This window comes from Cebidichthys violaceus, unplaced genomic scaffold (assembly GCF_023349555.1).
Source record: "Cebidichthys violaceus isolate CVI_PGR_0920_01 unplaced genomic scaffold, fCebVio1.0.p SCAF_76, whole genome shotgun sequence".
Lineage (NCBI taxonomy): Eukaryota > Metazoa > Chordata > Actinopteri > Perciformes > Stichaeidae > Cebidichthys > Cebidichthys violaceus.
In genome coordinates this window covers 450,001-462,115 of record NW_027176960.1, presented here as the reverse complement: position 1 = coordinate 462,115, position 12,115 = coordinate 450,001, and the positions used below count along the sequence as shown (strand labels likewise).

The window sequence follows — 12,115 nt, the reverse complement described above, 5'->3', positions numbered from 1 at the left end:
TTCTGAATGTGTCTCACACACACGTTCAACAATAGGCCCTCAGCGTGGATGGTTGATAGAGCACAGGACACTCCGATGGGACGCACAGCTGCTGAATATTAAAGATTACAGCTTCCATTGTCTTTTATTCTAACGGCATCTTGTCTTCAGTCGAGTGTCGAGTTCACGCGACTCGTCTCTGTCTGTCCAACAGTCTCCTTTGAGCAGGATGTTTCAGAACCTACTGGCAAATGATATGAAACATCTGTGGATATTCATGTTCCCCAGAGGATGAATCCTCATGGTTATGGCGACCTCTAGGCCCTCTTTCTAAAGCGCTACCTTCACACTACGTCAAAGTATTTACTGAGAATTCACCGTGAACAAAGTCACTCTTATCTCTCAACAGAAGCAGCAGAAGTTTTTGTTCCGACTTAAGGGGGCGTTCACCTGAATCCTCCTGGTAGTGAACTAATTTTTCAGATTATTCTGACACCACATGAACTCAGCACAAATGCATTATCTTGCACCGTTAATGACGGTGAAATATAACGTGTACAAACGTACATACCTGTTACCTGTAGAAGGGTTGTTGTGTTTGCTGTTCAATGGTTTTGGCAGGAAGCTGCTGTTCCTTTAACGGTACGGTTCTACTGAACCGTACCGGACTACTTTCACCTCTGATCACGCCGGCAAAAAGCTATTCAGCCACTGATCTGTTTCTTCAGCAGCAGAACATTTTCTTCACTCGTGTCCACATTATGAGGACTAAACTTCAGAAAGTTTCTACTTCTGTCCTCACTAACATTACATTGTTCTCGCCCACGAATTGAGCTTTTCCAGCCGGTCCTACAGAGTCCAACAACGTCTTTGATAACATGCACAGTTTTGTTGTTTGCCGATTGAAAATAAGATGACGAAGAAAAGATTTTTCTGTTTTCCATTTGGTTCAGTTCTTTCAAAGTGGACAAAGAGTCAATTTGTCACTTCTGAACTAAACATTAAACTAAAACACAAATCTGCTTCCTAAACTTTCTTTCACTTCCTGTCTTACTTACTAAACCGACGTACAGACTCACTGAGGTTTTACAGTAACGACTACAATAATTAGTGGAGTGGTAACGTAACACACTCTTGTCCCAGCGGAGTAACGATCACTGCTATCAACAGATGAGTAACCAGTGTAGCATTAAAGCACGGTGGAGTTAACAAGCTAGCGGGCAACAATTGATATTCTCATACTCCTATGAAGTCACCCGATGCTCATAGTATGGGCTAACCACCCTCCCACTCCACTCATCAGCATCACTATGAAGGTGTTACTGCTGACGATGAGCGTGACCGGTCATATGAAGGCCTACATACCCTACATTGCCTACATTGGTATTGGATTATTTATGAAGAGGACTTGTTCCATGTTCCATCCAGACAATGAGCCCCTCACAAGATGGAACAACTATGATTCTGTCTGTTCAGCAGACTTCACAGGTTTGAAGATGATTGAGAGGTTTTCTTCGGAGGGAATCCCTTCACAGAGAGACGAACCGTCACAGGCACTTTTTAAATCTTTCCAGGCTAACACGCTACTGGTATCAGATCCAACATCTCTCTCTGCGTTCGATTAGGCCCAGCTTCACCTCAACAATGTGTTCTGGATTAATCTCACACAATAGACCCACTTCTTCAGTCCTTTGGTCCCTGCTGATGGCTGCAGAGACGCTGGCCGCCGCCGCCGCCGCCGCCGCCGCCGCCGCTGCCGCCTGGTTTCCACCATCTTGTTTCCATCGTCTTCGGAGCATCCCGGGGTGAAAACAAGGCCAAACGGGTTTTGATCAATTGAGTCTGAGTCAGAGAGGAAACAGTAACAGTTATATTTTTGAATTTGTTCAGGGTGTTCAAACAGAACCTCATGTTTGGGTCTCTAATAATAGAAGACACTCAGTTCTGTTGTTACTGAAGGTGACCCGTCAACGTTTCTGTTCTTCAGAAGATTTGCGATCATTGTGTGTTTGAAGTGTTGCTGTGAATCCTCATCACTGGATGAATGAATGAATTCTTTACTAGCTTCAGAGTCAAACTAAACTCACATTTCGTTTCTACTCTACAAACCATTTGCTTCGACTGGTTCCTCTAGTTTAAAGGCTTGAACCTTGTGTTTCAACATCCACGAAATGGATCTATTGGTTTTGTGTACAGGGACACGGATGGTCCGTTTTTTTGTGTTGCTTGGAACAACTTTTTTTAGGGCCGACATTACGTAACAAAACCAACGGTTAGGTTTAGACAACTAAACTACTTAGTTAGGTTTAGGAAAACTATCACAAACTCGTTGAACACCCGTCTTGTTACTGAAAGTCGTTTGTCGGACACATCCACCTCCCCTCCCACACGCCATGTGAAGTCTTTTTTATATTACGTAACCTGGTATGATCGGTGCAGAGGCACTTGGATGCGTTTAATTTGTGTCTCCACCACTAAAAAGGTTCCCCATTGACTTTCCATTTGAAAAGATTGTTCGTACTGACAGCAAGAAAATCACAAAACCAACACATTTTATTTCATACTGGGTTTAAACACCTGAAGAAGAGTGAAATATTAGCTGTGGCTGAGAGACTGCAAGGTCTGCAAGAACCAGATGATGATTATGGAGCTTCTTGTTCTTACTGGACAAATTTAAATTTGATTTTGCCGTTTGCAGTTGTCATTTTTAATTACAGTAAGGGAACCACACACACACACACACACACACACACACACACACACACACACACACACACACACACACACTTCAGTGAAATCAGTTAACAAAAAAAAAAGAGTTATAATTATTTCATAGAGAGCATCAGAAGTTTAAATTGGTTTTGTATGAATAACATCTTTGTGTCCCGCTTCCTTTGGCTCGGTTCACGCAGGAGTCTGTATTGTTTCTCTTTTAAAGGAACGGGTCCATGCAGGGTTCAGGTGAGGTGACTCTGAGGTCCGCTTCAGTGTTTCAGTGTTTAAAGCCTCCAGTGTAAACACGATTCTATAGATTAGACAGAACCTCTCAGTGTCGCGCCGATCGCCACGTCGGCTCACAAACGGTTTAACGAACGTTGGCCTTTAACTTTGAAATATAAACGTTCTTCTGTTCGTGAGCAATGTTGAAATTAGAACTTTCATATTTTGGACTCCGCAGTCAGACGTCCTTGCCCGGTTCATGTCCCGACTGTCGTCTCTCTGTTGTTTTCTCTGAATGGTGAGGCCCAGTTTACCCAGAATGACCCTCTCCTCACATTCTCCCCCCCTCTCTCTGCTTTGTTTCATGTGTTGTTCATTTCTGGAGGTCAGTGTTCCAACAGTCGGGCGGAAACTTTCACGAGTCAGAAAACTAGAGAAACTGAATTATTATTATATATATAAATGATATTGTTATGTTTAGCCTTTATAAAGTTCCACCTGTGGGGAACTAGAACTACGTAGAACAAGTGAAAAGTAACAGCAATATGAACATGTGATATATGTATTGATACATGATTTTAAAAAAAGAGCTCCTGTCGTAAAAATAATCCAGATACAATGAACGACAGAGAACGCCATGCAAGCAGCTCTGTGAGGCTGTACTCAATGCTAATGCCAAAATGCTAACAGTAAAAATGCTATCATACTGATGGATAGCAGGTGAAGGCTGCATTCCAAACAGTTAGGTTTAGACAACTAAACCAACAGTTAGGTTTAGACAACTAAACCAACAGTTAGGTTTAGGCAACTAAACCAACAGTTAGGTTTAGGCAACTAAACCAACAGTTCGGTTTAGGGAACCAAACCAACAGCATAAAACCACAACGCGGTGTCGAACATCGCTCTTCTGGTTAAAGCCCTGTTTGTTGGACGCTCACCAATACTCGTCTTTTTGGATTTCATAAAGTAGGTCACTTGCTCTGATTGTTGCTTAGTCACGTGGTCTGTCATTTGTGCATCCACCAAGTTTAAGGATCCTAATTGACTTTCTGTTGATGTCATTTGTTGTCCTGAGTTTTGTGACTATTTCCCACTGCTCATTGCTGGTCAGTGATCTGACTGTGACACAGTGAATGAGGACATGTGTCTCAGTTTGTGTCCCAGCGGAGCGGAAACGTGACCGTCCTCAGCAGGGACAGGCGCTCCTGATCCCGAACTCCTGCTGTCAAGAGTTCAGACCGAGGTCGGGATGTAAAGACAGCACGGTTCTAATTGGACGGAGGGTCACGGCCAACGATCTGGATTGTTAGAGATCAACAGAGTTCAAAGAGAGACCGGACAGAGAGCACAGAAGGACCCACGGGCTCTGATTGGTGCATGTCCTCATGTGAACCAGCTGAACCTGAAGAGTCCAGAAATACAGAGAATCGGGATCATTTTAAAAACTCATCTTCACAGAAACGTTCTACAAACACTGGATGGAGTTCATATAAATGCTTAAATAAATGAATGTAAATGCAACACAATAGAAGAGTTAAACAGCTTGTGGAATGAAGACTTCTGTAGAAGTGCTTGTGTTGCTGCCCCCTAGTGCCAAGACCACCAACTGCTGCAGGTTTCAGGTCACTTCTTCATTGTTAAAAAAGACTAATAATGCAGGAAACAAACAAACAAACAGAGAGGACTGAACTTTAAAAAACAAGATCAATGATCGGTGAAAGTGATGAAAACATGCAGACAGACAATGACGGAGGGAACAGAGTTAAATGAAGGCAGATGGAGGAGTGGTGGGAGCAGAAGAAGAAGAGGAGGAGGATGAAGGGTGGGGTCTCCATGACGTCATCACAGCTGGAAACAGGAACAGTGAGTCGCCTTCAAACAGCTGGAGACGTTTTGTCCCGTCACACAGAGGACTCAGGCTGCTCATGATCAATACATTATGATCAGTGATTAATATTTCATGAAGGCTTCATCTCTAGGTCCACGCTACGAAATCAATACTTCAAACTCAGCTCATTAGTAATTCTGGTTGAAGGTTGTCAGTTAACTTCTAACACGATGCATCTCTCATGCTATCATGACACGTGTGGAGCTAAAATGTAGTCGTGGTACACCTACGAAAAAGCAATGCGCCGTCACTCATAGATATATCATGAGAGTATTTAGTGAACCACCAACCAACCATGAACGAGGAAGTATAAAGACCGCAAAACAAACAAACCCTGTAGAATGTGAAGGGGATTAAACAGTAGAAATACACCACGACAGGTACAAGTACACAACACAAAGAGAAAGTATACGACATGAAGGCTGGACGTCTCTGGTGAATTCATCTTTGTCTGTTTTCCTCAGAACGACGGGACGAAGAGGAAGAAGAGGAAGAGGAAGAAGAAGAAGAAGAAGAAGGAGAAGAAGAAGAAGAAGAAGAAGAAGGGACCGTGGCAACCGGGCGTACACATCCTGTCCAGACTGGAGGCAACAGGTGTGAATGCTGTCGTCCTATTGGCTGCTAGAGGACTGCTGTCTAACGTAGAATCCAGCTGCTGCACAACTCCCCCCCATCCTCTCTCTCTCTCTCTCTCTCTCTCTCTCTCTCTCTCTCAGGAAGTTTCCAGAGAAACTCCCACTGGACTTTATATGTGGAAGCCCCGAGAAGTGTGTGTGTGTGTGTGTGTGTGTGTGTGTGTGTGTGTGTGTGTGTGTGTGTCCGTCATAAACACCTCTCTCTCCAAGCAGCACCTGTAACTCGTCCGTCACATTTGATCTACAGAGAGACACACTGATCTATGTGTGTGTGTGTGTGTGTGTGTGTGTGTCTGCTTCTCGTCATCTCACTTAGTGTAATGACTTTTGATTCTCAATAATCACACTGTGTAACCTCCCCCTCTGGCGGCCATGTTGGCGGTCCTCAGCCCTGTGAGGGACTGAACCGTCCTCACGGGGTCATTAGAATGTCGAGGGTAGATCCTCTGGAGAGCAGGACAAGTTGAATACATATTTCATTGGTGAGAGTCTGCGAGGCCCTGAGCAGCTTTACAGGTGAACACACCTGCTGCTACGGTCACTATAATATTATCCTTCAAAATAAAAGTTTAATTTATCTCCACTGATGTGGAGTCAGACGGTGACCTCGGTGTCAGTGTTACCAAACGTTATATTAGTCTCCGTCTCCCTCATAGAACCGTGTCTGCGTTCAACATTAGGCCGGACACAAAAAACTTCAGTTTCCTGCACACACACACACACACACACACACACACACACACACACACACACACACACACACTCCAGATGTCGGGGAATAAGGGACACTTAAAGAGCTGGTGAGTTACGTACATCCGAGTTTCTCTCTCACACACAAGTTCAACACAGAGGCAGCCAACTGGGCGGCCGAGCATGACGAGAACAGAGAGAGAGAGAGAGAGAGAGAGAGAGAGAGAGAGAGAGATGTGATTGAATGATGAATAAAAATGAGAAGGATATAAAAACAAGACATGAATATAAATACAATTACAGCTATATACATACATGCATATATATACAATATATACATGTGTGTATATATACAGTATATACATGTATATACATACCAGTTGTCGGGTGTCGTCAGGATGACGGTGGCCTGTTGTCGGTTGTTGTCGGGATGAAGGTGGCCTGTTGTCGGTTGTTGTCGGGATGAAGGTGGCCTGTTGTCGGTTGTTGTCGGGATGAAGGTGGCCTGTTGCCGAGTGTTGTCGGGATGAAGGTGGCCTGTTGTCGGTTGTTGTCGGGATGAAGGTGGCCTGTTGTCGGTTGTTGTCGGGATGATGGTGGCCTGTTGTCGGTTGTTGTCGGGGTGACAGTGGCCTGTTGCCGAGTGTTGTCGGGATGAAGATGGCCTGTTGTCGGTTGTTGTCGGGATGACGGTGGCCTGTTGCCGAGTGTTGTCGGGATGAAGATGGCCTGTTGTCGGTTGTTGTCGGGATGAAGGTGGCCTGTTGTCGGTTGTTGTCGGGATGAAGGTGGCCTGTTGTCGGTTGTTGTCGGGGTGACGGTGGCCTGTTGCCGAGTGTTGTCGGGATGAAGATGGCCTGTTGTCGGTTGTTGTCGGGATGACGGTGGCCTGTTGCCGAGTGTTGTCAGGATGACGGTGGCCTGTTGCCGAGTGTTGTCTGGATGACAGTGGCCTGTTGCCGAGTGTTTTCGGGATGACGGTGGCCTGTTGTCGGTTGTTGTCGGGATGACGGTGGCCTGTTGCCGAGTGTTGTCTGGATGACAGTGGCCTGTTGCCGAGTGTTTTCGGGATGACGGTGGCCTGTTGTCGGTTGTTGTCGGGATGACGGTGGCCTGTTGCCGAGTGTTGTCGGGATGACGGTGGCCTGTTGTCGGTTGTTGTCGGGATGACGGTGGCCTGTTGGCGAGTGTCGTCGGGATGAAGGTGGCCTGTTGCCGAGTGTTGTCGGGATGACGGTGGCCTGTTGCCGAGTGTTGTCGGGATGGCGGTGGCCAGTTGTCGGTTGTGTTGACGGGATGACTGTGGCCAGTTGTCGGTTGTTGTCGGGATGACGGAGGCCTGTTGCCGAGTGTTGTCGGGATGACGGTGGCCTGTTGCCGAGTGTTGTCGGGATGACGGTGGCCTGTTGCCGAGTGTTGTCGGGATGACTGTGGCCAGTTGTCGGTTGTGTTGACGGGATGACTGTGGCCAGTTGTCGGTTGTGTTGTCGGGATGACTGTGGCCAGTTGTTGGGTGTTGTCGGGATGAAGATGGCCAGTTGTCGGTTGTGTTGTCGGGATGACTGCGGCCAGTTGTCGGTTGTGTTGTCAGGATGACGGTGGCCAGTTGTCGGTTGTGTTGTCAGGATGACGGTGGCCAGTTGTCGGTTCTGTTGTCGGGATGACTGTGGCCAGTTGTCGGGATGACAGGTGTTGGGTTGTTGTTCTAACGGTGTTGGGTTGTTGCGTTGATGGTGGCTGGATATTGCAGGGGAGGAAGAGAAACATGAAACACAGCATGACATGTTTTGATGTGTTCGTTATTGTTAATAACATTGTTGGGTTGACGGATGAATCAGTCATCTCTAAGTTGTTCTATGAGATGTTTACGAGGTTCAGGTGGTTCACTACGACCCTTACACAAGTATGTGTGTGTGTGTGATTGAGGTGATAGGGTGTGACTTCCTGCTCTGTGTCTCATCTCTCTGGAGGTGATGACGAAAAGAGGCAGCGATCATCACACTTCATATGCAAAGAGACACACTCACACACAGGATCACCCTGACCCTCTAACTGGTTTGTGGCCTTCATAGTTTTAGGTATTTATTAGTGCTGGGCGAGTTAACGCGATATTATCGCGTTAACGCATTAACTAATTAACGCCGACAATTATTTTATCGCATTAACGCAGTTTTTTTTTTTTTTTATTATTTTGAAAGTCTGTTTCTCACTGGTAGCGGTGGAGGAGTCTTCATCACTACGTTGATGCAGCGGTGGAGGAGTCTTCATCACTACGTTGATGCGGTGTGTGGAGGAGTCTTCATCACTACGTTGATGCAGCGGTGGAGGAGTCTTCATCACTACGTTGATGCAGCGGTGGAGGAGTCTTCATCACTACGTTGGTGCGGCGTGTGGAGGAGTCTTCATCACTACGTTGATGCGGCGTGTGGAGGAGTCTTCATCACTACGTTGATGCGGCGTGTGGAGGAGTCTTCATCACTACGTTGATGCGGCGTGTGAAGGAGTCTTCATCACTACGTTGATGCAGCGTGTGGAGGAGTCTTCATCACTACGTTGATGCAGCGTGTGAAGGAGTCTTCATCACTACGTTGATGCAGCGGTGGAGGAGTCTTCATCACTACGTTGATGCAGCGTGTGGAGGAGTCTTCATCACTACGTTGATGCAGCGTGTGAAGGAGTCTTCATCACTTCGTTGATGCAGCGTGTGGAGGAGTCTTCATCATTACGTTGATGCAGCGTGTGGAGAAGTAGAGATAAACTAAAGACGAGCTAACAGACGCCACAGAGAAGTGGAGAGATACAAACTGCAGGACGACTAGTGTTGAGAAGACGTCGGTCTGAGGAACGTTCTCAGGATCATGAATGACGTCACGTAGGAGCCTCCCTCCAGACGCACCGTCACCAGAAGAACACACGAGTCGTACGAAGAGGAGAGGACTACAAAAGAGACGGAGTCACAACGCGCACCGGCCGTCTCTCACCGGAGACTACCGGACATCGCCGGGTAACCGTCGTCACCTCTGAGTTACGGTGCATTATGTTGATGAACAGTGGGAGCTGCGTTCACATGCTCTGACTGTCATGAAGACAGAAGACACACATGTTGATGAAACGTGTGGAACATTGTATTCATGTTGCACAGCAGTGGAACGTTTAAATAAAGTCACACACTGAGCACAGATAGTAGAAATATAACTGATATCGTGTGAAGAATACTGCTGTTAAAAAGAACCTGATCTGTTTAAAGTGATTCAAACCAAATGTTAGTGTACTGTTGTTCATATAGCAGTACTTTAACATAAAAGTACGCAATACACTAGTTTTGAATTCATTATTGAACTTTGTGCATAACAATGAGATTAATCAAGATAAAAAATGTTAAACGTTGCCCAGCACTAGTATTTATATGTTTCCATTATAAATAAAAGGTGAAAATAGGTTTCCATGGGTACGGTTTGGTTGCCTTCAGGTTAAAGAGCGACATGATATAATTATAAATAAAATGTTCACCTGTGTAGGGTATTAAGTTCTCATGAACCGTCGGCAGAAGAGTTTTAACATGAATGAATTCCTACGAAATTCGTATAGTTTATGTTTCACTGGCTTCATGACACCTGATCCTGTGCTGTCGGGGTTTGTGATCAATCACACCTGAGCCTCCCCCTCTTTCTCCCCCTCTGTCTCCCCCCCGGAACTCAAACAAACATGTCAGTCTGCGTCTCCCCCGACGAACTCCGCCGCCGGCCAGATGCGTCACATTTTCTTGATTCCGGTAAACATCACGTTCGTCCGACTTGTCCGCGGAGGATTTCTTCATAATTAATCAAACTGTCAGTGTGCCTCTCCTCCTCCTCCTCCTCCTCCTCCCACCTCCACCTCCCTCCTACGACCGATTCCCCGAAAGGAGCGAGACATCAGCGAGCACAGTGCGGTCAGTCAAACTTCTGGGAGTTCACTTCATCTTCTGTGATGCGTCTCCAGTATTTGAGCGATGATCGAGGATTATTAACGCCGTAAACAAGCAGAGTCCCAGAACAATATCAGCAAAAAAGAGCAGGAATCACTCAACATCCAAACAGTTTACTCGTCACGGGTTCCCTGTGGAGAGGTTTCTAGAACAGTAAAGTGAGAGCTTCTCTCGGCCTCTTCTAGCTCAGAGTTCTGAGTCCACGTTTACCTTTCTGTCCAAATTTAATGCAAATTCTAAAACAATTTCCAGAAAATTGTTTAAATATTAAATGTGATAATGGAGAAATCACAGAAGAACTATATCTTTAAATGATAAACCCTGTTTAAACAACCAGGGTTTTGTTTGTTGGGTTTCGTTGATGATAAGTGTAATAACTGATAATAACAGTGAAATAACAGTGATAAGAACAGTTTTAATAACAGTGTAATAGCAGTGATAATAACAGTGTAATAACAGTGTAATATCAGTGATAATAACAGTGTAATATTAGTGGTAATAACAGTGTAATAGCAGTAATAACAGTGTAATAGCAGTGATAACAGTGTAATAGCAGTAACAATAACAGTGATATAACAGTGATAATAACAGTGTACTTACCGCGTTGACAGCTAAAAAAAGTCTAAACATGAGGAAGTCAGACGATCATGAAGTTATAAATAAGTTTGGTTCCTTTCTCTCTCCGTCGAACACTCGACACAATCACCGTGTGACTTGTTTGTTGATTTTTCTGTCTCAGCTCGAACCGTCTGAGGTGGACTCACCAAGGAAAAACATTCTTGACGTTTGATTTAAAGGCAGCAAGCAGTTTATTTCAAGTAAACAAGGTTTTTACAAAATCAGGAGTGTAAAACAATCAAGATGTATGATAATCATCATAATAATCATACTAATCATAATAAGCTCTTATTGACTCACATTAACTCATGTTTCTGACTCTGAGATCAGGACGTTGGACAGACTCATGGATTATTTCTCTCTCAGCTAATCAGGACACTTCATTCTGTGTCACCACCTTTGAGTCCAGCAGCGTTTTGATGACGTCATCACTGTAGGACAAGGTGTGTCGCAGCACCTGCACGGTGTGCTGGCCAATCAGAGGAGGGGGCATCGGCTCATCATGGGCGAAGCTGCTGAAACGAACCGCCGGACCTGAAGATAAACAAACAAACAAACAGACAACCAGGAGAAGTCAATGAGCGCTGCAGCCTGTAGGGGGCGACGCAGCTCAGTGTTGAGTTCAACCCTCCACCACTCTGAGAGACATGATTGGCTCGTTTGAGATGAGCTCGGAGATCAGGCGGCAGCAGCAGGGGGCGTTAACAAAAACAGCCTTCAAAACATAAACAGGAAGTCACAGAAACAGTTACTTCCTGTTAGATCTGTAGGCTGGTTGTAGTTTACAGACCGCATTTGGATTTATTCACGTGTTTGTAAATATATATTAATGTGGAAATGTGCGTTATGTCTGTGAAACACGTTGATGCTCGTTTTGATATGTTTTCTATAAATAAGATTTATTATTATCATCATCAACCACACTAAATCCAGAGACTAAAATCCAACAATCGAGTGTTAAATATTACAAATACACAGAAAAATAGGATTTTCTACTAAACGTGGTGTTTGTTGTGAAATCTAAGAGCCAATCAGCTGTTTGGTCAGGAGACAGGAGAGAAGGACAAATGACAGGAGGGAAGGAAAGAAGGAAAGAAGGAAGGACTTGGAGGGAACAAACTGTTTATTTTGGGAAACTAACAACAATCATCTGTTTTTTTAAGTTCAGCACTAATGAGCTGAACTCTCACAGTGTGTGTGTGTGTGTGTGTGTGTGTGTGTGTGTGTCTGAGGCCACACACACATGATCACATGATCATGTGTGTGTGTCTGAGGCCACACACACATGATCACATGATCATGTGTGTGTGTGTGTTGGCCTACATCTTGGTTTCATGTATGACTGTCTGCGCGTGTGTATGTGTGTGTGTGTGTGTGCGTGCGTGTCTGCGTGTGTGT

The 12,115-nt window shown here is 45.1% G+C and overlaps 1 protein-coding gene across 3 annotated transcripts in view; it reads right to left on the bottom strand.

The window, feature by feature from the left end:
• Window positions 1-10,890: 10,890 nt before the first annotated feature.
• The window catches only part of sugct (succinyl-CoA:glutarate-CoA transferase), a 41,158-nt gene continuing 39,933 nt past the window's right edge, over window positions 10,891-12,115 (bottom strand). For all 3 annotated transcript variants that reach the window (XM_068737113.1, XM_068737115.1, XM_068737116.1), the window contains one exon: window positions 10,891-11,251. In XM_068737113.1, coding sequence (XP_068593214.1) covers window positions 11,088-11,251 — 164 coding nt within the window. In that variant the 3' untranslated portion in view covers window positions 10,891-11,087. The remainder of the gene's footprint in view (window positions 11,252-12,115) is intronic.